We start from the raw sequence: 27,971 nt of genomic DNA on the forward strand, positions 1-27,971 counted from the left end.
TAATTCCCATTAGCTTGTTCAATACCCTTTCTGACCAAAAGTAGCTGTCTTTTTCTATCCAAGGGATGTCCAAACCTATAGACCTCCCAAAAGGATAGTTTCTCTTTTTTTCACATAATTCCCATTACCCTGCTGCCACTATCCTGCCTATTGATTGTACTCCGGGCATAACCCTTCTTATTGATTGTACTCCGGGCAATACCCTGCCTATTGATTGTACTCCGGGCATTATCCTGTCTATTGAGAAGGTTGAGAACCCTGCTATTCTATTTAATCAGTAGGTGCAAGATACAGAGAAGGTCTTTAGGACCTATCGGTTACCTTTGTAAAAGGAAGGCTAAACAATGATTTGATTTGCCTAGATCTTATCCTTGGAGGGTATAGATCGCTGCTGCTTCGTTTTTGTTAGCTTTCCATTGATGTTGACAATCTGTGCAAGGGTTCCGGCTGCTGTACTACCTGAGGTGTGGTTTATTGATGCATATTTCTTCAATTAAAAATGATTGAAGGAAAAAAAGTGAATACATGTCTTTTTTTTCTAAGTAACTTTAGACAGGTGACATCGCAAATCCCCCCCCCCACTGCTTTCTTCCCCTGGAGATGAGCAGATCCTAAATACTGCAGGAAGCAGTGTCATGTGATGGTGGCACCATTCTTCGTGGCATTCACCCCTGAGTACACGGTGGGGGGGGGGGATGAATTCACAGGAACTGGGTTGGCAGACATTTGACATCATTCAATCTGAAGAGGATCAGCACTGGTCAGCAAAATGAGTCTATGGGGGACAGCACTGGAGAGGAGGTGAATAAAGCAGTTGGAGCTTTTTTTTTTCCTTTTCAGAATCTGCTGGTGGATCCATAATTTTAATTTTTTTGCCCAAGCTGGAAATGGGCTTTAAGTTGATCATAAACCACACGGTAAGGAATGAGAGAGAAGGAAAGATCAGAGTGTAAGGTGAAGTGATGATGGCCACACGGTCAGCACCACACTTCTCGGGTCCTAATTTTCGTGAGACTATGATTGCAAGTAAAGTACAAAATATGAAAAATTTACAGTATAACCACACAAATAAGGCAACTGGAGGTAACAGAAAAAAAAATTAAGGTTGGTTAAAGCTTTAAACAAAGGTGACCATACATGTAACAGTTCAATTGTACGATCTACTACAGATCTAGTCTAAGGGGCTCTCTGATGAATTGTGAATTACACTGATTATATATATAGGCTGTGACAGACCCAACCAGGACAGGGGCTTTTGGAGGGGACTGCAGGTTGGCCTCTTGCCTACTGACTATGGGCCCTGGCTTTTGAAGGAACACCACTCTTTGGGAGGTGTGTGTGCCTGGGGGGCCCTTAAAGTGGTCTTGCTTCGAATTTGGGTCCATATCTCCCAGAAACACACAGATTGGGTCCTTTGTGCCCAAACCATCAAAGACTGCTATCAGTTCAAAGCAACTTGATACTGGGGTCTACTGCTATAGTCTGTTTATTAAGGTGTGAAGTGTCTCTTTCCCACTATGTGCCTCCTAGGTGTGCATTCCCATTGTTAATGGAGTCACAAATTGTTTCTGTCTGCCTGATCATCTCTTGGAGATGTGATTAATATTGTGACCACTTTACCTTGTTATCGAACCTTTGTGGGAGGTTTATGATAATGTATAATATTCTTTGTATTCAAGATTGTGGGCTGGGTGCCGAACAGTCTAGATGGGCACTGAGTCATCTAGGTGGCTAATTGTTTAATAAGCTTAAAGTGTTACTAAACCCAGTAATATGAAAATAGTTAATCTGCCTCCAGCTTATAAATCTTTTTACATTAAAAAACTGACACTATATACCTTTTTGGCTGATCTGTATACTACTGTGCTGAGTGTTCAGGTAGGAGGATATTTCCACTACAGCCTGTGTCCTCAGGCTGTTATGGGAGGCGGACCATCCATGAATCAAAATGTGACATCCCACTTACGGTGTTCTTTTTTTAGTTTCTGGGCATGGAGGAGGAGGAGGAAGAGGAGGAGGAGGGAGGGACTGGGCTGTCATTTAGGATCTGTATACACACCCAAATGTGTGATGTCAATACCACGTGACCTGAAAATCACACCTGAACAAGGAAATGTTCTCTCCAGCAAGAGAGACCAAACTGAGCATGTGCAGCTTTACTACCCTCACTGTGTCTTTTCTGACCTTGCCAAGAAAAAACCCTGCAGGAGGGGGGAAGATCTGCCTATACAGGATCAAAGAGCCTTTTTACACAATACAGAGGATTAACCCCTTAAGTTCCACAGTGAGTATAACAAGCATGCTCTTCTGCATATACAGACAGATTTTACTGTTGTGGGTTTAGCAACACTTTGATGTTTATGTTGGCTTTTCCTTAGCCATGTTAATTATATGCCTGTTTACAGTTTGCATTGTTAGGGTAATGTGATCAAGTTCTACCAGATCCCTCTGTGCTATATATTATGTTTGAATTTTTAATAAAGTGAGTTCCAGTTTGCATCTAAGCTATGGTTGTCTAGTCCTTGGGTGAAGATATAATACCTGGTTTCTGGTTCCAGGCTGCTAGGAAGCAGAATGTAATGGGCTTTTAGCAAGAACGAAATTACTTTCATACTTGTAGTCCAAGTATCAAGTTTTAGAGTATCGTCTGTGAAACAAAACGGTTACTTCGGTTATAGGTGGATGGTGGTCAATAATCCAAATGCTCCCAATATCTTTGTATACATAGTTACATAGTAGGTGAGGTCGAAAAAAGACACAAGTCCATTGAGTCCAACCTATGTGTGTAATTATATGTCAGTATTACATTGTATATCCCTGTATGTTGCGGTCATTCAGGTGATTATCTAATAGTTTCTTGAAGCTATCAATGCCCCCCGCTGAGACCACCACCTGTGGAAGGGAATTCCACAGTAAAGAACCCTCTACGTAGTGACTTCATCTCTCAGACTTCATCACCTAAAACTCTAAGCACTTTCCCTCCTCAGCTCAGGCCAAGGGAGTCTCCCTCCTCAGTACGGCATTCTCCATACTGTTAAGTTCACAGGAGCAGTACACCCCCCTGAAATGGTCATAAGAAGCAGGTGGATCCAAGTAGTCAGGTGTAGCGGTCTCACTTCTGATGCCTCCATCGATTATATTTTTTAGTCTTCCATCTTCTAGATCATGGATCCTACATTTGAATTTCAGAATGGAGTACACCGTTTTCCAAAATCAAACACACACAGTGTACCAGCCATAGAAAAATGAAGCAGTCAGTATATGGAAATAACCAACCTAGAACTAGAAACAAATTAAAAAGGTACCCAAGCTCTATGCCCTTTGCATCGTTGTAGCGTCACTAATTCACAGTAAATGAACAGGCAGTACCTTTGTGAACAGTAACTCAAATGCTGTCTGCACAGATTGTGGTGTGACAGGGGTTTTTAACGACCTGAAAACAACCCTGAATGACACATACAAAAAGGAGTGGGACAGAGAGGAGAGTGAATGTGCACATACAGACACACAATGCGGGTTACTGTGCGCTCACCTTAGTGCGACGGGTGGTGATCTGGAGGGCGGATGCAGGAAGAGATAGACAGACAAACAGCAGAAGCATCAGCAGCCAATAAGGGAAGAGAAGTGAGACTGTTAGTGGAGATATTCAGGAGAGAGCATGCTGCATTCCAGAGCCCCCCCCACACCTACTCTGGTGGTACAAGACATCCAAGACGACATATTGTACAAATCTGATGCATCCCAGAGCTCTCTCACATTGGACATTGTCAGGAAACTACCACTAGATATAAAGGGGAACGCATGTTGTGTTCTGGGGTCCCCTCATACCTACAATGAGGACATCGAACAAGAAACTTCTGCTAAATGCCCGGGACAGAACGTGCCCCCAACCACCTACACTACCGTTATCGGACATCTAAGAGAAATCTCATTCTGGATACTCGAGAAAGTGTACTTCCCTTCTGGGATTCCCACCTAAACCACTGGCATCAGACATCTAACTGAAAAGAGTATGCGAAATTCTAGGGCCCCCTCACACCTATACCGCTAATGCCGAACATCTAACAAGGAACTCCGTCTATATATCCAGGACAAAATTCTAGGGTCCCCTCACACCTATACCGCTGATGCCGAACATCCAACTAGGAACTTCGTCTATATATCCTGGACCAATTTCTCGGGCCCCCTCACACCTATACTGCTGATGCCGAACATCCAACAAGGAACTCCGTCTATATATCCAGGACGAATTCTAGGGCCCCCTGCATGGGCCGTTTTTAAGGCAAAGCAAAAGGGGCAGCTGCCCTGGGCCCTGTCATTGTTGTGGGGCCCAAAGCAGCTGCCTCATACTTGCCAACTATCCCAGTTTAAATTTCCTTGCCCCTTGAAGTTTTAGTCCCATGCGGTGTCCTGATTTCTCAGTGTGAAGTGCTGCTACTAATGCTGCCCAGCTCTGCCCTATTGTTTTGTACAAAAGGCTCACCTGCAGACCCTGTGTTTACATGTAAATAACCGGCAATCATATGTAAATAGCGGCGGCATTCATTTGTAAATAGCTGTAACCTCTAGCAACCAATCAGTGAGCAGTATTACTGTACAGTAATCTCTAGCAACCAATCAACAAGCAGAAATCATGTGCTGTAACATCTAGCAACTAATCAGTGAGCTGTAATGCGTGCTGTAAGCTCTAGGAACCAGTCAGTGAGCGCTAATGATGCACTGTAACCTCTGGCAACCAATCGCAATCGCTGCCTGATCTGATACAGTAAACTGATTGTGCCCAGGGTCCAGTCAATATTAAAGATGGCCCTGGTCCCCTCACACCTATACCACTGATGCCAAACATCCAACAAGGAACTCCATCTATATATCCAGGACAAAAGTGTGGGATCCTCTACAAACCAGACATCAGAAAACTCCACCTGTATTCCAAGGACACTGGGAATATAACAAGAGACAACAGAGTGTGGCGCTACAGATTCCCCTCCCACCTACTGCGCCAACACGGAACATCTAACAGAAAACGCCCACGAGATACTCATCATAGAGAATGCTGCATTTTGGGGTTCCCCTCCACCTACAATGATGACATTGGACACATAAGAGCAAACTCCTGCTGGATATTTACTCAGGTCCCCACCCACAATGCTGACATCAAGACAGGAAAACCCCCACTAAAAACTCAGGAGAAAGCATTTCTGAGGTTCCCCCCACTCCACCACCACTTACATCAGACATCGAATAAACTGCTTGTATACCCACGACAGAGCGTGCTGCATTCTTTGCTCCCCTCATACCTACACTGCCAACACTGGACCTCTCACAAGAAACGGCATCCCGATACCCAGAACAGAGGTGCTACATTCTGGGATCCCCTAACACCTATAATACTGTGCAAAAGTTTTAGGCCGGTGTGAAAAAATGCTCCTTGTTCTTACTCTGGAGATGGTTCTTAATGACATTGGCTGTATGTTTGGGGTGGTTGTGCGGGCAACAGTGAATGGACATCCTCAATGCTGAGAAATAAATGCAGATATTTACCCATCATGCCATACCATCAGGGAGGCGTGTTATTGGCCCCAAATTTATTCTGCAGCAGGACAACCACCCCAAACAAACAGCCAATGTCATTAACCACTTGCCGACCAGCTGCTGCAGTTTTACTGCGGCAGAATGGCACGGCTGGGCGAAACGACGTTATGTTACGTCACTTCGCCCTGTGGCCACTAGGGGCGAGCGCGCGCCGGCTGCTCGCCCCCGGAGCTGATGTGAGTGCCCAGTGGGCACGATGACCGCCGGGCTCCCGCGATCGCTCGTGACACAGCGAGAGTGGGGATCGGTGTGTGTGTGTAAACACACGGATCCCGGTTCTCTGAGGGGACAAGAGACTGATCGTGTGTTCAGACAAAAGTATGAACACCGATCTTTCTCTTCCCCTAGCAAGTCCCATCCCCCCTACAGTTAGAACACACTGAGGGAACACAGTTAACCCCTTGATCGCCCCCTAGTGTTAACACCTTCCCTGCCAGTGACATTTTTACAGTAATCAGTGCATTTTTATAGCACTGATCGCTGTATGAATGTCAATGGTCCCAAAATAGTGTCAAAAGTGTCCGATGTGTCCGCCATAGGGTCGCAGTCACGATAAAATTAAAAACGCAGATCGCTGCCATTACTAATATATTAAAAAAAAAAAAAGTATAATAAAAATGCCATAAATCTATTTTGCAGACGCTATAACTTTTGTGCAAACCAATCAATATACGCTTATTGCGATTTTTTTTTACCAAAAATATGTAGAAGAATACATATCGGCCTAAACTGAGGGGAAAAAAAATTAGCTTTTTTGCTATTGGGGATATTTATTATAGCAAAAAGTACAAAATATTGTGTTTTCTTTTTCAAAATTGTCGCTGTTCTTTTGTTTATAGCGCAAAAAATAAAAACCGCAGAGGTGATCAAATACCACCAAAAGAAAGCTTTATTTGTGGGAAAAAAAAGGATGAAAATTTTGTTTGGGTACAACGCCGCACGAACGCACAATTGTCAGTTAAAGCGACGCAGTGCCAAATTGTAAAAAGTGCTCTGGTCAGGAAGGGGGTAAAATCTCCCGGGGCTGAAGCGGTTAAGAACTATCTTCAGTGTAAAGAAGAACAAGGGAGTCCTGAAAGTGATGGTTTGGTCCCCACAGAGCCCTGATCTCATCATCATGGAGTCGGTCTCCGACGACATGAAGAGACAGAAGGATTTGAGACAGCCGACATACACAGAAGATCTGTGCTTAGTTTTCCAAGATATACATAGAACAACCTACCTGCTGAGTTCCTTCAAAAAAAACTATGTTTAAGTCTACCTAGAAGTATTGATGCTGGTTTGAAGGCAAGTAGTGGTCACTCCAAAATATTAATTGGATTTAGATTTTTCTTCTGTCTATCCACAGTCTAATTTGTTAATTGATCGAAATGTAATTTTTTTAAATTCTATTTCTGAAAGCATTCTTCATCCACAGCCTTTTTTCACACCTGTCTATAACTTTTGCACAGTAGTGTACACTCCTAACACTGGCCATACAACAGGAAAGAGTGAACTGCATTTCTGACCACAACACTGGAGATTAGAGGCACCCCCCCAATCATCCAAGACATCTAGAACAGGGCACACTGCACTCCAGGGTCCTCTTGCACCTTAACCTACTAACTTGAAGGATGTCAACTCTTATCTTCTAGGTCTCCAAACTGTTATACATTGACTAAAGAAACTTCCTCCATTGCGGCCAATGGCATGCAGACACTTTGGACCTCCACCAAAAACAAGAAGGACATGACTAGGTTTAGCTATTGTATTCATCTCGTACAAGATCAGCCTCAGATGTGCTAGTGAGGGACGGTGGCGGTCAGGCATGTCACCAGCTGGCTCTGCACATTCCTCTTACACGGGGTACACATTGCCGGCATGCTAAACGGAGGCAGCACAGAGACATCATTGAGAAGATATTGTCTTGAGAAGATCAGCAGAACAATTCCTGCCATTGTCCTAGCGAGAACAACAGTCAACTAAAAACCCCCACTGTCCACGGGGATTTAGCGTGGAGAATGGCACTGATAACCTGGCACCAGATTCTACTTCTCACGCTGAATTGGCATTTTTAATGAGAAACATTTGCAGCTAAAAAATGAAAGTCGGGGCTCCCGGGAGGACTCAGATATGGGACGAATGCTGGCGACCCGACAAGCTTCTGCACATCAATGCCAGCTCGTGATATCCTCCTGGCACCGTTCCACACTGACAGTAGCCAGCTGTATGGCATAATGGGGACAATCTGGAGAAACATTAAAATAGCAGGCAGGGGGTAATTAAACAACGTCTTATTGCCCAACTTTGTCCGGGAATTAAAAGGGGTCTGCATACAGAACAGTGGGCAAATCTTCTTCAAAGAGGGTCCTCAGAACAGCACACAATAACGAGTCTGGCTATTCATATTTCCATATATAAAAGGAAGCCTCATGGTAAATGGATCCACCTACAGCTTGGTCTATGCAAGAATCTGAAAAGAATAAAATAACTATGCAGGCTTATGTAGATAAAAATGGTCCTTTGTTAAAGAAACCCATTTACATTTAAAAGGCTCAGCCAAGCACGGACTTATAAAGATACAGAATCCTGATCTCCCCCACAGCCCACACCGATTAACACTGATCCAGTCCTGAGACCAGTCTTACCATCCACCGGGAATCCGACACTTCCGGGAGTGCTAATTTCCTCCTGCTGACCATGTCCACCAATCAGGAGGAACCAGTGAGGGCTGCATAGACCAGGAAAACAAAAAACACACACACCTGGAAAGGTCAGTTTCCCAGTGAATATCAGAAGACTATTTCTCAACAAAGGAACAGTGCTCAGCAGCAAGAGAGCCAAGGATTCTCTTTCTTGGTTAAAGGATGAGTTCAGCTTTACCAAAAAAAACTGTCTATGCAGGTAAGGAGTGCCTATAGATGAAAACAATCTGTGCAGCTTTTACCAAAGTTGAATATGTCCATGCTATAGATGTAGGTCAGGGGTCTCCAAAGTTAAAACAAAGAGCCAGTTTACTGTCCATCAGACACTCTGAGGGCCACAATGTGGTCAGTGTGGGTAAAAAATGCTTTGACATCAATTGACGTAAACAATGCCCCATCATTGGTGTCAGTGGGAGGAATAGCACCCCATCATTGGCATCAGTGGGAGGAATAGTGTCCCATCACTGGTATCAGTAGAAGGAATAGTGTCCCATCATTGGCATCAGTGGGAGGAATAGTGTCCCATCACTGGTATCAGTAGAAGGAATAGTGTCCCATCATTGGTATCAGTGGGAGGAATAGTGTCCCATCACTGGCATCAGTGGGAGGAATAGTGTCCCATCATTGGCATCAGTGGGAGGAATAGTGTTGCATCATTTGTATCAGTGGGAGGAATAGTGCCCCATCATTGGTAACAGTGAAAGTAATAGTGTCCCATCAATGGCATCATTGGGAAGAATAGCGTCCTATCATTGGCATCAGTGGGAGGAATAGCGTCCTATCATTGGCATCAGTGGGAGGAATAGTGCCCCATCAATGGTAACAGTGGGAGGAATAGTGCCCCATCATTGGTATCAGTGGGAGGAATAGTGCCTCATCATTGGTAACGGTGGGAGGAATAGTGTCCCATTCATTGGCATCATTGGGAGGAATTGTGTCCCATTATTGGCATCATTGGGAGGAATAGTGTCCCATCATTGGCATCATTGGGAGGAATTGTGTCCCATTATTGGCATCATTGGGAGGAATAGTGTCCCATCATTGGCATCATTGGGAGGAATAGTGTCGCATCATTAAGAGGAATAGTGTCCCATCATTGGGAGGAATAGTGTCCCATCATTGGGAGGAATAGTGCCTCATCATTGGAAACAGTGGGAGGAATAGTGTCCCATCATTGGGAGGAATAGCGTCCTACCATTGGCATCAGTGGGAGGAATAGTGCCTCATCATGGGTATCAGTAGGAGGAATAGTGTCCCATAATTGGTGTCAATGAGAGGAATGTGCCCTGTCATTGGTATCAGTGGGGGGGATATAAAACCCCATCATTGGTTTCAATGGGAGAAATGGCACTCAATTGTTGGTGTCAGTCTGAAGAGTAGTCCCTTGTATTAGGAGGAGGAATAGTGCCAATCGTCAATATCAGGGGAAGGAATAAAGTCCCATCGTTGGTGTCAGTAGAAGGAGTGGTGCCCCACTGTTGGGTTTCCAAGGTTCGGAGGGTCACATCTGGCCCCCCGGGCTGCAGTTTGGAGACCACTGGTGTAGGTCATCTACCTGCCTTCCAAAGCCCGGCTGAAAAACTCACAGAGATGGCAGCATCCTATCCTACCTTGTTGCTAGGACGTTGCCAAGACACTTAGACATTTCAAACTCCCCTTACATACGCTCTCTCTCCCCTCTCACAGTAGCTCTGAGCTCAGTGTTACTGCAATGGAGAATATAGTGGACCACACATGGCTTAGTTAGGTTTTGACTGGAATGACACAAAGTCAAAGCTGCAGAGTACGTTTTTATCTACAGGCACCCCTTACCTGCATAGCCAGTTTTCTTTTTGGAAAAGATGAACACCCTTTAAGACTCTTTCTTCTTTGGTCTGAGCCTGAAACTTCAACTTGGGAAATCAGGGTTCAAGGTCACTTGAAGTTCAACACTGGCCGAGCTTTCAACTGAATGACCTCAAGCTTCTAAGTGTACAAAACATTATTGAATAACACAGGTACACAGCTGACTAGATTGCGGACAGCAGAAGACTGCATGGTTGTGGTTTAGATTCTTGCAAAGGTGCAACAGCTACTGGTTTTGAGTGATGTTGCCACAAAACGAAAAAACTTCTCACACTAAGATCCTGTGGGAAATTAACAGGTGTAAAAAAAAAATGTAACAAGAAAACTGATCAAATTTATATATAAAAAACGTTAAGAAAATGGGGTTTCAATTTAAAGTTGAATTCCAGGAAATCAGCAACCTGGCAAAAAGTGCAGGCAAACTAGGAGTTAAGTCCAATAAGGTGCATGTCACCTCCAGGACTCAACTATTAGTATGTGACAGGTTTATTAAACTCCTGGAGGATACACTCTGGCTGTGAGAAAAGAGAAGCACAGAGCAGCTCCCCTCTGCTGCCCATTCACAGAAGCCTTTGTATATTGTGAAAGCGTTGACATAATACAAAGGCTTCTGTGAATGGGCAAGCAGAGAGGGGAGGGATGGGAAAAGCAGTTCCAGTGACTGCTTTTGAAGGATCTGAGACCCACACCTCAAGCAGCATCAGACCTCTGGACGTTATCTTCCTGGAGCACAGTAAACCTGTCAGATGCGAATAATAAAGATGGCAATAAAGGTGGCATGCGCCTCGTTAGACTCAACTCATGGTATGCCTGCAGTTTTTACAAAAGTAGCTAAATTCCTGGAATTCAGTTTTAATATTCTAGAAATAGAGATATTTAAGAAGAATTGTCCCAATTTTTGACAGCCTCATGACCACATTTACATTTCTGTGTACGGGATCTCACAGCCAGCTGGTGAAACCTGCTACCTGGACCTGCCACCGGCTCTCCTTCTATAACAGGTCAAACTGAGAGCAGCCAAGCTGCTGATGCGTTTTCATGAGCTGAAATAACACAAACAAAACTACATTACATTTAGAGGTAATAGAATAAGCAACCATACAGAAGCACCAAAATACCCATCAATTGTGACCTGAACATTCATAGACATAGTAAACTTCACTTGGGTAGTGTCATCTTTTTATAATTCTTTGTACCAAACCCCCAGCAAAAGGCTTCCATATTAGAAAAGTATTTATCTTTAAAGGAGAACTCCAGGATCATACTGAAATAAAATGGGAATTGGGGTCATAACCAATATTAAAAAGCACCCGATAAAAATCAGGGGAAAAAAAACCCCAAATACTCATATCTAAAGCTCTTATATACCAAATACTCTTATATGCGTGTTAGATAAGAGTACAAAATGAGTTAAAAAAAAATATTTTTTTACTATGTCCCATTGGGGAAAATTTCTCTTTATTTCCGCTTCCAGAGATGAAACAGAAAATTTGTCCTAAACAATACAGGATTTTTGTACTCGCTGTAAAATCCCACCCCCGACGGAGTCCACTGAGGGACACAGAAAGTCATTCATCTTCAGGTTTACAGCTGCCTATAGGAGAATTGGACACTGGCAAACAAAACTGTAGGGGTAGCCCAGGATATCCCCTACCTACTAGCAGCAAGTATGCAAAGCAGTACCAAGAGCATGATCATAAACAATGTGAATTCCAAGGAATTGTCTGTAGACCTCAGAGACAGGATTGTAACAAGGCACAGATCTGGGGAAGGGTACAGAAACATTTCTGCAGCATTGAAGGTCCCAATGAGCACAGTGGCCTTCATCGTCCATAAATGGAATAAGTTTGGAACCACCGGGACTCTTCCTAGAGCGGGCCGCCGGGCCAAACTGAGCGATCGGGGGCAGAAGGGCCTTAGTCAGGGAGGTGACCAAGAACGCAATGGTCACTCTGCAACAGCTCCAGCATTGTGGAGAGAGGAGAACCTTCCAGAAGAACAACCATCTCTGCAGCACTCCACCAATCAGGCCTGTATGGTAGAGTGGCCAAACAGAAGCCACTCCTCAGTAAAAGGCACATGACAGCTCGCCTAGAGTTTATCAAAAGGCACCTGAAGGACTCTCAGACCATGAGAAACAAAATTCTCGGGTCTGATGAAACAAAGATTGAACTCTTTGGCCTGAATGGCAAGCATAATTTCTGGAGGAACCCAGGCATTGCTTATCACCTGGCCAATACCATCCCTACAGTGAAGTATGGTGGTGGCAGCATCATGCTGTGGGGATGTTTTTCAGCAGCAGGAACTGGGAGACTAGTCAGGATTGAGAGATAGATGAATGCAGCAATGTACAGAGACATCCTTGATGAAAACCTGCTCCAGAGCACTCTGGACCTGACTGGGGCGAAGGTTCATCTTCCAACAGGACAACAACCCTAAGCACACAGCCAAGATAACAAAGGAGTGGCTACGGGACAACTCTGTGAATGTCCTTGCATGGCCCAGACTTGAATCCTATTGAACATCTCTGGAGAGAACTGAAAATTGCTGTGCACCAACGCTCCCCATCCAACCTGATGGAGCTTGAGAGGTCCCGCAAAGAAAAATGGGAGAAACTCCCCAAAAATAGGTGTGCCAAGCTTGTAGCATCATACTCAAAAAGACTTGAGGCAGTAATTGGTGCCAAAGGTGCTTCAACAAAGTATTGATCTGTGAATACTAATGTACATGGGATTATTTTCATTTGTCATTTTTAAGAGGGGTTGTAAACACTCATGGTTTTTCACCTTAATGCATTCTATGTATTAAGGTGAAAAACCTTCTGTGGAGCCCCCGAGCCCCAGCTTTACTTACCTGACCCCGATCTTTCTCCGGCCGGGAAGGAGCACATCAGCTCTGGCTGGTGTCTCGTGGCCTGATTGGATAGATTGATAGCAGCGCAGCCATTGGCTCCCGCTGCTGTCAATCAAATCCAATGATTGGAATGGCCACAGAAGCAGGACTTGGGAGCGCACCCGCACGGGTGTCCACCTTAGGAGAGCCTTCTCCAAAACGTAGGCACTTGATGTGGGAAGGAGCGACCAGCACCACTGGGGGACCCCAGAAGAGGCACAGTGGAGGTATATATGATATGTTTGTTATTTAAAAAAAAAAAAAAAATTACAACCTCTTTAATAAATTTGCTAAGATTTCTAACTAACTTCACATTGTCATTATGGGGTATTGTTTGTAGAATTTTGAGGAAAATAATTAATTTAATCCATTTTGGAATAAGGCCGTAACATAATATGGAAACAATGAATACTTTCCCGATGCACTGTACCTCAATGGAATATAAAAATTAAATACAATTTTTTTATGGAGAGTACAAAAAAGTTATATTTTGTTTCTCATTCATTGAGGGACACATAGAAAACAATTGCGAACATAACTTATGAAGAAACAGAAAACTGGGATCTGACAGCAGCTCAAAGAGCCGCCTGAAGGACCTTATACCAGAAGCTGGCATCCAATGGGGCTGTAACGTCTATCAGAAAGAACCCAGGGCTTGTTTGTACAATTGTTTTCTGTGTGTTCACACTTAAAAGCTGAATTCCAGGAATTCAGCTCCTTCGTAAAAAGTGAAGGCACACTGTGCAGGACATCTCCTGGGCTTATCTCTATTATCTACATCTGATAATTGTATTGCACTCTCAGAAGGTGGCTATGCCCTACTCTGATGCTTCAGGTCTAGGCATCTTTAACATTAGAGTTTGTGCAGCTGCTATGCCTGCCCCTCACCTCCTCTTGCCCAATAGCAGAAGCCTTTGTATTATTTGAAATCCATTCACAAAATACAAAGGCTTCTGTGAATGGGCAACAGAGAGGAGGGGTGGGCATAGCTGCTCTGTGTGCCTCGCTCTCCTCTTTCACAGCCGAGTATAGGCCTACGTATGCACAAGGCACTGCTGTCCAGAGTCGACACTTCCTACATGGTAAACCGTGGCATTTTACCATGGAGGCATTAGGAACCGGACCTTACAGCATTGGTAAGAAGACAACCAGCCTTGCTGAATAGTGGATACCGAAAAGCCCAAGAAGTGCTCACAGATCTAGTAGAGTGCACCTTCACAGGAAAGGGAAATAAAAACGTTGAAAAAAAATAATGCTAGCAAAAATAGGCAAGACTTTTCTCAAAAGACCAGAAGAAAAGACATTCATCCTCCTAGGGCACCATCATGGCACAGGCATGCTGGGACTACAAGGTGTTAACATGGGCAGGTTTTTTGTTGGTCAGTGTCCAATCCTCCTGTAGATGGCAGCATAAACAAATGATTAAATACTTTGTGTCCTTAAATGGATGAGAAGAAAAAAGAAAATTATCTCCAAGACATCAAACAATGGAACAAATGTCCCCCATTGGAAGATTTTCCAAATTATTCATGTTCCTGCGAAAGGGCAAAATTTTGCCGGTCGTTATCAAGCATGGCTGGTCATCTTTCCCACCACTAACAGTCCCAGGGGACAATAGTCACCGGCCCCATCACTAAAAGTCCTGAAGAAAACGGTCACAGGCCCCATCACTAACAGCCCCGGGGACAATGTCTACGCGACTATTGGTGATAAAGCCAGTGATCAATAGTCACCAGCGCCATCACCAAGAGTCCCGGGGACAATGGTTACAGGTCCAACACTAACAGTCCTAAGGAAAATGGTCACAGGCCCCATCAAACAGTCCTAAGGAAAATTGTCACAGGCCCCATCACCAACAGTTCCAGGGACAATGATCACTGGCCCCATCACTAAAAGTCCCTGGGACAATGGTCACCGGGATGAATAAAAAATGGTGAATCCACCTAGTGGGGGGGACATAGACAACAATAAAAACCGGATAAAGATTTTAACATGGTTGTGGGAAACTGCGGCCCTTCAGCTGTAGTAGACCTACACATCCATGAGGCATTGCAACACTAACAGTTACCCCCCCAAAAGGCATGATGGGACTTGTAGTTCAGGAATAGCTTGAGGGCCACAGTTACCTACCCCTGTTCTAAAACATCACCTCTCTATCCAAACAAAAAGTTCTGGCTATGCTTATACTTTGATATTTTTTGACACCGCTCCTCTGCAGCAGCCTTTAGATCAGGGGTAGGCAACCTCGGCCCTCCAGTTGTGGTCAAACTACAAATCCCATCATGCCTCTGCCTCTAGGAGTCTGTGATTGTTAGGGTCTTGCAATGTCTCATGGGACTTGTAGTTTCAAAACAGCTGGAGGGCCGCGATTGCCTACCCCGGCCTTAGATTTATAAACCGCTGACTCCTAAAAAGAGATCCAGTGCCACCATGTCCCTTAATTGTGAGGCAGAAACCGATTTGGCATTCTTCTCACCCTGAGATTAATTCCCAAATTGTGCTCCCAAAGCAAAAAAAAAAAAAAAAAAAAAAAAAAAAAAAAAGGATTGCTCCATCCTGACCTGAGATACCCCTACCTGCCAATTCAGCATCCTCAGAGGATGGAAGACGTGCGAAGGAGACACCTCTGCAGCCGTATGAGAACCATTCATCAAATTTAAGTCACGGCTGCTGAGATGAAAGTCAGTCAGGGAGAATTTACAGCACACAATGAGCTATTTTATTGCAGCACTAAGAAAATAAACAGTTAGCGTTTTACCTGGAGTTCCACTTTAAAGTCTTAAAAAACAACAAAAAAGAAGAAGGCATGCATATATAATCCACTTGAGAGCTGCAGAAAGCACGACGAGAGGAGCACTCTGACCCTAAAATATAATATTAAACCCCCCCCGGTATCCAAATATAAATGCTGGAGGCCCATCATCAAGGGCAGTGATCTCTAGAATGTGAAGAACCCTAGAAGGTGAAGAACCCTAAAAGGTGAAGAACCCTAAAAGGTGAAGAACCCTAAAAGGTGAAGAACCCTAAAAGGTGAAGAACCCTAAAAGGTGAAGATCCCTAAAAGGTGAAGATCCCTAAAAGGTGAAGATCCCTAGAAGGTGAAGATCCCTAGAAGGTGAAGATCCCTAGAATAAGAAGATCCCTAGAATGTGAAGATCCCTAGAATGTGAAGATCCCTAGAATGTGAAGATCCCTAGAATGTGAAGATCCCTAGAATGTGAAGATCCCTAGAATGTGAAGATCCCTAGAATGTGAAGATCCCTAGAATGTGAAGATCTCTAGAATGTGATGATCCCTAAAATGTGAAGATCCCTAAAAATATGAAGATCCCTAAAAATATGAAGATCCCCAAAAATGTGAAGATCCCCAAAAATGTGAAGATCCCCAAAAATGTGAAGATCCCTAAAAATGTGAAGATCCCCAAAAATGTGAAGATCCCTAAAAATGTGAAGCTCCCCAAAAATGTGAAGCTCCCCAAAAATGTGAAGCTCCCCAAAAATGTGAAGCTCCCCAAAAATGTGAAGCTCCCCAAAAATGTGAAGATCCCCAAAAATGTGAAGATCCCTAAAATGCGAAGATCTCTCAAACGTGAGGATCCCTAGAATGTGAGGATCCCTAGAATGTGAGGATCCCTAGAATGTGAGGATCCCTAGAATGTGAGGATCCCTAGAATGTGAGGACTGCTGGGTGACAGCACATAATTATATAGGGGCCCTTTACAATCCAGTGGAAGTTCTGGCTCTATTGCAAAGCAATAAAGATTAACCTGTCCGTAAGAAAAGTCTTCTTGGACGTGTAGTAGTTCACTAAAGTATAACGCGTTCCCACCGAGTCTGGTAATACGTGATCAACATGCCAAATTATAATCTGGGGCATCCAGGTTTCTCAATGGCCATACAGGCAAAATGTGGGCCTAATGTTCATTTGTCACTGCTTGTTACTCAGCAACGCCTGTATGGCTTACGTGATTGGATTTTGACATTGCTCTACAATAGTGAGATCATAAATAAAGAACACAAAATACAATACCGCCAGCTGCGTGACATCGCACTCTCCCGACTAGAGACTCGTGAAGGCGTAGTGTCGTAAAGTCCTCGCCTGGCCTTTTTCTGCAGCTCTCAGGTGACCACACAGCATGCAATGACAGTACAGAGTACATGCCCCTCCGACCGCGAATAGATGGCACAAGACTACAGATAAAACACAGATGGATGGCAAACGGGTACTGAAGCGGGTACCTTCCGCGTTGTTGGCGCCTGCTTCATTTTTTCCCCACACAAGGGCAAAGAGAGGAGAAGGGAGAGAAGGAAAGAGAAGAGAGTGTGTTAAGACATGAAATCACAGGACTGCAGCTGAAATCTCCGCTTTCCCACAATCACTTGCAAATGGCCGCAGCGCTTGCAGGAAGCATCCAGCAGAATGACAGGGGAGATCCACAGGAGTTTAGTGAGTGCCAGGATCCTCCATGCCTCTTCCTCCCCGGGAGGGTGAAATGATACAGCCCCGGGTCTTTGCCGCGCCCTGCCGTTCTCATGAACCACCGCCCCGTTCACGGCATTACATCATCAATCACAGAAAAAGGCCTCTCTTCTGTCTCTCCGGCAGACCTTCTGCTGCTTAATGGTTGGGATGCACAGGGGATGGAGGGAAGGAGGGAGGGGGGGAGACAGAGGAGGAGCAGCTTGTTGCCTGGCAACCCAGCAGCATCAGCCTGTCAGGAACCACGGTGAATAATCGCTACACCACTTCAGTTCCAGCCGACGGGCTGCTGCTAATCCTGGCACTGCAGAGGTTAAAGGGAACCCACAGCCCATATATACAAATCACCCGGAGGAAATGCAAACATGACAATAGCAACATGTACAGAGAGTGTCCGAAAAATTCAATGCAATAACAAAAGAAGGTTTACTTACTGATTATATACTACAGCAGGGAGGGACAACTTTCTACATCTAGCCGGCCTCAGGATATTTCCAGAGAGACACACATAATATTCTATATATGCAACGGTACAGGAGATGGTCAGAGACTGCAGACATACTACAGGAGACTGTCAGAGACTGCAGACATGATACAGGAGACTGTCAGAGACTGCAGACATACTATAAGAGAGACAGTCAGAGACTGCAGACATACTATAAGAGAGACAATCAGAGACTGCAGACATGGTACAGGAGACGGTCAGAGACTGCAGACATGGTACAGGAGACGGTCAGAGACTGCAGACATGGTACAGGAGACGGTCAGAGACTGCAGACATGGTACAGGAGACGGTCAGAGACTGCAGACATGGTACAGGAGACGGTCAGAGACTGCAGACATGGTACAGGAGACGGTCAGAGACTGCAGACATGGTACAGGAGATGGTCAGAGACTGCAGACATGGTACAGGAGATGGTCAGAGACTGCAGACATGGTACAGGAGATGGTCAGAGACTGCAGACATAGTACAGGAGACGGTCAGAGACTGCAGACATAGTACAGGAGACGGTCAGAGACTGCAGACATAGTACAGGAGATGGTCAGAGACTGCAGACATGGTGCAGGAAACGGTTAGAGACTGCAGACATAGAGAGTGCAGGAGAGAAGAAAGAAATGGCTGCACATCCAGAACTTGCGATTGTTTTTTGTTCCACAAAGATAACACCAAAGACACCAAACTGTGGTCATGTAGACGCGTTTCACACATACATCTTGTGCTTAATCATTACCTTTGTAACCTAGTAATGATTAAGCACAAGATGTATGTGTGAAACGCGTCTACACAACCACAGTTTGGTGTCTTTGGTGTTATCTTTGTGAAAACAAAATAAAAGGCAAATCGGAAGTTCTGGATGTGCAGCCATTTCTTTCTACTTTACAAGTTTCCCACGGAGGGGGGTCGGGGCTAGCACTCTGCAAAATACTCCAATCAGCCTTATCTTTATACACCTGGAGCAGCGGTTCTTTTTCTTGCATACTACAGGAGACGGTCAGAGACTGCAGACATATTACAGGAGACAGACTGCAGGCATATTACAGGAGATGGTCAGAGACTGCAGACATACTACAGGAGATGGTCAGAGACTGCAGACATACTACAGGAGACGGTCAGAGACTGCAGACATATTACAGGAGACAGTCAGAGACTGCAGACATATTACAGGAGACGGTCAGAGACTGCAGACATATTACAGGAGACGGTCAGAGACTGCAGACATATTACAGGAGACGGTCAGAGACTGCAGACATATTACAGGAGACGGTCAGAGACTGCAGACATATTACAGGAGATGGTCAGAGACTGCAGACATACTACAGGAGATGGTCAGAGACTGCAGACATATTACAGGAGATGGTCAGAGACTGCAGACATACTACAGGAGATGGTCAGAGACTGCAGACATATTACAGGAGACAGTCAAGAGACTGGAGACATACTACAAATTTTCTCTGTTCTTACAGACTTTCACTATTCAACAACGCAAACCATGAAGATAACTGGTGATATCTAACCATGGAATATAGTAAGGTGTGGAGAACTGAAATATTACCCCCAGATTTTATAAATAGATCCTCCATCATTTTACTGGCTCTTTGCATTATAATAAAACGATAAACTGCTTTTCTTCTTGATCATTAAAAATGGGACTGGCCCTAAAAGTTTCTCTGAGGACTTCCACTAGGAAAAGCAGTGAGCTCCTGGGAGAGAACATTAGCCTTCCATCAGGGCAGAGATAATGGCAGCATTATGTGTAATCCAATACGGACACACACTGCCGCTCAATAAAATACAGAACAGATTGAGATTCCGGAGCCAGCGGGGGGAATGTACGCAATAACAAGGGACTGACAGGAGGACAACACTCCCATCTAATGTACAGCTGAGCCCGGAGAGATCCCACCGTACACTCTGAGGGAGGACAGCAATGACCATGGAGCCAGCACAATCAGAGGGGACCCGAGTGTCACACTATAGCCAAGGTAGGCTGAGACTTCTTATACATTTATATAGCTCCGACATAAACTGCAGTGCTGTACAGAGAAGACTGAGCCAGTCACATCATCCTCTGTACCAGAGGAGCTTACACTCTAATGTCCCCCCCCCAGTCACACCCCATTATACATTTAGCTCTGACGGTACGGTATACATTTTGGCAGTGTGACATCTGTCTGGCCACTGGTCATTTTAATAGACTATATATGACCAAAACTTTGTGGACAGGTGAACTATGAGCTTCCAGAGGGAAGGGTGCAAGGACCTACCATGGTCACCATATTGGAGAATTGAGGATAAGCATCATCCAATAGATTTCATTGTGAACACAACATTAGGGGGTTTTCAGCTTTTCGTACACACCAATCATAACATACAAGATAGTTGCACCCTTCTCTCTCAGATTTCTGTTAGGGCTCATTAAGACTTGCCGTTTGGGGGAGCCTTAAAAACAAGTGGTTGAGCAACTCCCCCTTAAACTGTCAAGCCAGCAAACAGGGGTGTTCACACGCCTCAGTCATGATGCTTTGTGCCCGCAGCAAAAAGGATTCCCTCTTTGCTGCAACATTTACGGGGTTAAGACGGGGGTCATATTGTGCGGCCGGCAATTTACCCTTACAGTTTTGGTTTTCTCCCCAACCAAGTTTCGAAGCATTGAGACCTCATAAGTCTACCTATGTTTTTTTTTTTTTTTTGGACCTTAGGACCACTTTTGCTTTGTTTCACTGCTTCTTTAGTGTGTCAACGTGCCCTGCTCTCTCCCTTGGCTTTAAGCATACCTTTCCTTGGGGGCTGCCAATATTGTGCGCCAATACTTTTGACTTCTCTTAGAAAGCTGGACATTTGGTCCCAAACCATGACCATTACCATGGAGTTGGCCCCAAGTTTGCCGCTATAACACCCTCCATTCTTGTGGTAAGAAGTCCCATGAGTTTGGAGTAAGTCTGGGGGAATTTAAGCCCATTCAGACATACTGATGTTTCCGTGAGAAGACCTGGATCACAATCTGCATTTCAATCCATCCAAAGGTGTTCAGTAGGGTTGAGGGCAGGGCTCTGTGAAGGCCATTAGAGTTCCTCCACACCGAACTCATGTTTTATGAATTTGATGGGCTTCTCTGAAGTCTGAGACCATGGGCTACCTCTGGTCCTGGACTCTAGGTTTCCCCCGAGGACACTACACGCCTTAGAGATTGTTCCCAGCAATTTTTTGGAAGATCAGATAGGAAATCAGACGAGTATATGGATGGAAAATGGCCACACAATTTTTCAGCTCCGTAGATCAATTTTTCGGTGAGTTTTACATATGCAAGATCTTTCATAAGACTTTTTTTAGATTAATGAATGTTTATCTTCTTCAGAACTCTTTTCAGTAGTTAAAGTGTTATTCTGACCAGACCTTTCAAAACCTCCAACTGCACCCCGTAAAGCAGGGGTATTGAATTAATATTTACAGATTTCTGGTTATTAAAAAGGTTTTCCAGCAGAGGTGCAAGTCTCATGTTAGTGCTATGACCCTGATCCTTCATATCACAGCCCCTCCCCACCCCTAACATCACAAAGTCCTCTTTATATCACAGTCCTTTCTTTATACCACAGCACCCCCTATTACAGTGCAGAAACCCCCCCCTTTGCATCAGTCCCCTTACCTTTCCCCCCCCTTCCTTGTATTCCAGTCTTTCACAGACCCACTTCCGTGTATTCCAGTATTCTTCGCTGCCCCCATTCCTTGTATTCCAGTCCACTTCACAGCCACCATTCCTTGTATTCCAGTCCACTTCACAGCCCCCCTTCCTTGTATTCCAGTCAACCCCACAGCCCCCCTTCCTTGTATTCCAGTCAACCCCACAGCCCCCCTTCCTTGTATTCCAGTCAACCCCACTTCCTTGTATTCCAGTCCACTTCACAGCCCCTCTACCTTGTATCCCAGTCAACCCCACAGCCACCATTCCTTGTATCCCAGTCCACTTCACAACCCCCCTTCCTTGTATTCCAGTCCACTTCACAACCCCCCTTCCTTGTATTCCAGTCCACTTCACAGCCACCATTTCTTGAAAACCAGTCCACTTCACAGCCTCCCTTCATTGTATGTCAGTCCACTTCACAGCCCCCCCCTCCTTGTATTCCAGTCTACTTCACAGCCACCATTCCTTGAATTCCAGTCCACTTCACAGCCCCCCTTCATTGTATTCCAGTCCACTTCACAACCCCCCTTCCTTGTATTCCAGTCCACTTCACAGCCACCATTTCTTGAAAACCAGTCCACTTCACAGCCCCCCTTCATTGTATGTCAGTCCACTTCACAGCCCCCCTTCATTGTATGTCAGTCCACTTCACAGCCCCCCCCTCCTTGTATTCCAGTCCACTTCACAGCCCCCCTTCATTGTATTCCAGTCCACTTCACAGCCCCCCTTCATTGTATTCCAGTCCACTTCACAGCCCCCCTTCATTGTATTCCAGTCCACTTCACAGCCCCCCTTCATTGTATTCCAGTCTACTTCACAGCCCCCCTTCATTGTATTCCAGTCCACTTCACAGCCCCCCTTCCTTGTATTCCAGTCTACTTCACAGCCACCATTTCTTGAAAACCAGTCCACTTCACAGCCCCCCTTCATTGTATGTCAGTCCACTTCACAGCCCCCCCTCCTTGTATTCCAGTCTACTTCACAGCCACCATTCTTTGTATTCCAGTCTACTTCACAGCCACCATTCCTTGAATTCCAGTCCACTTCACAGCCCCCCTTCATTGTATTCCAGTCCACTTCACAGCCCCCCTTCATTGTATTCCAGTCCACTTCACAGCCCCCCTTCATTGTATTCCAGTCCACTTCACAGCCCCCCTTCATTGTATTCCAGTCCACTTCACAGCCCCCCTTCATTGTATTCCAGTCCACTTCACAGCCCCCCTTCATTGTATTCCAGTCCACTTCACAGCCCCCCTTCATTGTATTCCAGTCCACTTCACAGCCCCCCTTCATTGTATTCCAGTCCACTTCACAGCCCCCCTTCATTGTATTCCAGTCCACTTCACAGCCCCCCTTCATGGTATTCCAGTCCACTTCACAGCCCCCCTTCATGGTATTCCAGTCCACTTCACAGTCCCCCTTCATTGTATTCCAGTCAACCCAACAGCCCCCCTTCATTGTATTCCAGTCCACTTCACAGCCTCCCCTTCCTTGTATTCCAGTCCACTTCACAGCCACCATTCCTTGTAATCCAGTCCACATCAAAGCCCCCCTTAACTTGTATTCCAGTCCACTTCACAGTCCCCCTTCCCTGTATTCCAGTCCACTTCACAGCCCCACATCCTTGTATTCCAGTCCACTTCAACCACCAGTCCTCGTATCCCAGTCAACTTCACAGCCCCACTTCCCTGAATTCCGGTCTTCTTCACAGCCCCCCCCCCCCCCCCCTCCTGTATTCCAGTCCACGTCACAGTCCCCCTTCCTTGTATTCCAGTCTTCTTCACAGACCCCCCTCTGCCTTGTATTCCAGTCAACTTCATTGCCCCACTTCCTTGTATTCCAGTCAATTTCACAGCCCCCTTCCTTGCATCCCTAGTCTCCCCTTTCTACGTATCCCGGTCCCCTTCACAGACTCCTTTACTTGTATCCCAGTCCCTTTCAAAACCCCCACACATCACAACCATAGAAGGCATAAGGTATGTCTGGACAGAGGACGAGAGCGGCCCAACTTCTCATGTCAACAGGCAAGTGATTGGTTACTAGGACCTCCATATTTCCCAACAACAAATCACCAGCATAATTTGAAAAGTTAGACATCTTCCGCTCTCTGTCCAGACATGCCCTGCCTTCTGCTTTATACCAGCTATAAGAACGAAAGCTGTGGCAGAGAAAGAAGGACATTACCTGGGAAAAGGACAGGTCAGGCTACTAAGTGACGGAGCTGTGGTCCGGATAGGACAGTCAATCGGTCCAGGTCCGGACCGCGGTCCGCCATTTAGGGATGCCTGCCCAAAAGGTGTTCAGTAGGGTTGAAGTCAGAGCTCTGTGCAGGACACTCAAGCTGCTTCTCCACGTCCAACTTTTAAAACCATGTCTGTATGGAGCTGACTTTGTGCACAGGCAACAAACTCATCCTGAACCTTCCCCAAAATGTTGTCAAGTGTCAGACAGGAACCAATAAAATTGTGATAAGGTTTTGTTCTAAGCCAAAAGAAATGCAATACATGTAGGATGCTTTGACAATCATTAATTTATTACAGTATTGGATGATTTTTCTCTGGCATAGCATGGGGTAACCAAATTACTTTTTTTTTTTTTTTTGATTGGTTCAAAAGAAGTACGTCATGTACTGTATATATGGCCATATGAGAAGAAGGAACAAAGTCACAAAAGAATGGGGCAAGATTACAGAGATCATAAAGCAACTACAGAACGCCTAAATCCTAATGCGAAAAGAAAAAAAGCACTGTACATGCTAACGAAAATCTGAAACTTCACATCAATACATTTTAATAAATCCCTAATGCAATTATCTCAGCTACATTTGCCGTTTCCATAGCACAGCGACACCCTCGGGGGACATCTGCAGAGAGTGTAAAATCCAGAGCAGGGGGTCCCGGGGGAGGGCACACAGAGCGCTGTACACCAATAATCTGCCAGATGGCAAGGAAAGGTCAATCAGCTATTCATCTCTCTATGCCAGCTGTCATCCCGGTGTTAGGCGATGAATGGGTGACATAATCCGGAGAGCTGATAACCGGACAATGATCTGGTGTGATAATCCAGAGCTGTGCGATACCTCGCTGCCACCAGGAGATGGCGCGATTTTATATGCCGAGTCTAGACCAGATCTGGTAGTCTGTAAAATATATTCAAACGTGAGCTGCAATGCCAAGCCGCAGCTAACAAAGCCAGCATAGTAATGCCATGCGTTACAAAGTGCCGTACAATCCAGAGAGAAAGCAAAAGTTCGACTCATCGTGACTATGCACTTAAGTTATGGTCACCAATTCTCAGGAAAGGAATTGCTGAATTAGGAGTTCAACAAAATAAATAAGGGGGACGGAGGATCTCAGCTATGAGGATCCATTACACAGAGCGCGGGTACTCACTGAGGGGGTATGGAGGCTTTTAAGAGGTGGGATACATTTACATGTACAAATATATTAAAAGGTGACTGTAATAAACTGTTTACTCTGAACAGGACACATGCCCTTAGTTTGAGATTAGAAGAAAGGATGTTTAATCTTAGATTGAGGAAAGGGTTCTTTACTATTAGAGCTGTAAAAATGTGCAACTCCCCCCCCCCCCCCCCCACGAAGTGGTGCTAGCTGACAGCGTCAACACCTTTAAAAAAAAAAAAAACTAACTTTTAGGAGGTCCTCCTCAAAAAGTAGAATATACACGGCCATGAGAATTGTTAGAGAATAAAAATCACACGCGCTGAAACTGAATGGACCGGTGTCCATTTTTCAAACCTGTCTAACCGCAGGATCAGTGGGAGGGTCTTAAGGGGTATATAAAAAAAAAAAAAAATACCCCACCAGGATAAAAGCACCCCAAAAGGCTGCTATTGCGGTATAATATTTTTTTTTTAACAAACCCATTGACCGACTCATTAAGCTCCCAGCCCCCAAACATCCTCTGACCCCATGTCCCACCCAAGCAACTCTCCCACCCAAAAGAACCCTCCACGATCGCTCTGGGGTTCCCCCCTCCATGGGGTAGCTGACTGACTCGGTCAATGGGTTTGTGCTGTTTTTTTTTTTGTATTTTTGATGTCCAATGAATTTATATTTTGTATCGCAATAGTAGCCTTTGGAGGTGCTTTATCCTGGTGGGGGATATTTTTTTTTATATGCATGGCTTTTTGGATGCACTTCTCCCTAAAGCAGGTGTGGCACCAAGCGGGTATTTCCACTCCTACAACTCGGTTTTGGTTGGGTTTTTTTACAATAGGATCTTAAGGGGGCAATACCAGGGGTGCATTATTTTTGGGGCCCAGGGGTGCGCTACGCTCAGGACGCAGGGCCCAGGGGTGCGCTACGCACACGGCGCAGGGCCCAGGGGTGCGCTACGCACACGGCGCAGGGCCCAGGGGTGCGCTACGCACACGGCGCAGGGCCCAGGGGTGCGCTACGCACACGGCGCAGGGCCCAGGGGTGCGCTACGCACACGGCGCAGGGCCCAGGGGTGCGCTACGCACACGGCGCAGGGCCCAGGGGTGCGCTACGCACACGGCGCAGGGCCCAGGGGTGCGCTACGCACACGGCGCAGGGCCCAGGGGTGCGCTACGCACACAGCGCAGGGCCCAGGGGTGCGCTACGCACAGAGTTCAGCTCTGTTACACATCACATCTCACTTCACCCCTCCTCGACCCTGACCTCTGCATCACTTTCCCCCATTCCCCACCTCTACACATATCCCCCCCCACAGCCCTCATCTCTTATCAAACAGCTCAGCCGCTCGGCTGTTATTACAAACAGTGGGAGGGGACATCCCCGGAGTCCCGAGCAACCAGCCGGCACGTCCGCCGGCTGGCCGAGGACCCAAACAAAGCCAATGCTTTGTTCGGGTCTCAGATCTAGTAACCCGGAAGCGATGTCATGACGGATTACTGGCATTACTGGCATCTTAAAAGGCGCCAATTTTAAAAAACAGAAAGTATTCAAAAATGCTGATCAACGTTTTGAATACTTTCAAGTGCAGAGGAGGGGTTTGGGGTCTTATAGACCCCCCGATCCCTCCATAAGGAGTACCTGTCACAAGAGATGTTAACAGTCCTTGTGACAGCAATAACCGTGATAACAAAGATGTGTAAATTTTTTTTTTTTAATGTACAGAATAAAATCGGCAGACAATACCGGCTATCGGCCTGACAATACGTGGTGAACCACAAAGAGAAATATTGTTCTCAGAAGGGTGTTGCCAACATCCCAGTAGTCATTGTATGAGGTCAACGGCCTGAGAGGTTGCCGGAATATCGGTATCGTATCGGCACCGAAAAAACGATATCGGTCGATTCCTATTTTGTACCTCCTGGCACTGTATGCAGCTCCGCCTCTCACTTGCAGGGAGATGATTGGTCGGCATCTGTGCACCAGGCACAGATGCAAGAGGAGACTGTGCATCTTTCCACATGATGCCCCATCCCACATTGCACCTCCCTTGTCCCCGCCGTGAGTGCAGAGCAGGCAGGGATCTGTGGCAGCCGCAGAGAGGAAAGTGGTCGTTGTAAACATAGAAGGCTTTTTTTTTTTTTTTACAAGTGACACAGTGCTGGGCAGAGGGTGAGCGCCAGAGGTGGCAGAACGGAGTTCCACTACATTCTGGCTTGATTAAAAAAAAAAAAAAGCCCTGGGTGCGAGGGCCATGTGAAATGGCCTGGCGGGGCTGGATTTGGCCAACAATGGTAGTGGTGCACCCAAGGTCTTTGACTAAGACGTACACAGACGGAGGTTTGTAAAAAAAAAAAAAAAAAAATAATAATAATATATAGAGAGGAGAAATATGAACAAGAGGAAAAATAATTCACCCGCCATGGTGCCATCCAATACATGTACCGAAAATAGCAGTTCTTTGTAATACTCCTTAACTGCCACTTACCAACCCACATGCCTACATAAGTGACTTCTTTGTCTATGTGTACGTTTCTCTCAGGACTGAACACACAATACAAATGGGCTCCTGTAATTCAAAAATGGTTTTAACCTGTTCATGACTTCTTGATCGTTGTATGCATTGACCGAATTTAGTAATATCAGTAAATTGACAAGATCTTACACAAGACTGTTCAAGAGCCTCTAGGCTTTTATTCAGTACACTTAAAAAAAAAAAATTCTACTCTTTTTGTAAAAATGACTAATTGTTTGAAATTATTTTAGTATTAACCCCTTAATGACAGTTATGTGGCATCCAGGAGGTGGCCTTTAACTACTTCCCTACTGGGCCAATTTTCACACTTCACATTCCTGTGAAAAAAACCACACTTTTTTTTGCTAGAAAATTGCTTCGAACC

General features: G+C 45.4%; 1 protein-coding gene across 1 annotated transcript in view; it reads right to left on the reverse strand.

Moving 5' to 3' along the window:
- DCTN1 (dynactin subunit 1) overlaps positions 1-27,971 on the reverse strand; it is a gene marked incomplete in the record, with an annotated part of 191,365 nt that overhangs the window by 68,271 nt on the left and 95,123 nt on the right. Inside the window, 2 exon segments of the mRNA XM_073618867.1 lie at positions 3,533-3,553; positions 17,252-17,269. Of these exon segments, the coding sequence (XP_073474968.1) occupies positions 3,533-3,553; positions 17,252-17,269 (39 nt within the window).

This window comes from Aquarana catesbeiana, linkage group LG01, assembly GCF_042186555.1.
Source record: "Aquarana catesbeiana isolate 2022-GZ linkage group LG01, ASM4218655v1, whole genome shotgun sequence".
Classification (NCBI taxonomy): domain Eukaryota; kingdom Metazoa; phylum Chordata; class Amphibia; order Anura; family Ranidae; genus Aquarana; species Aquarana catesbeiana.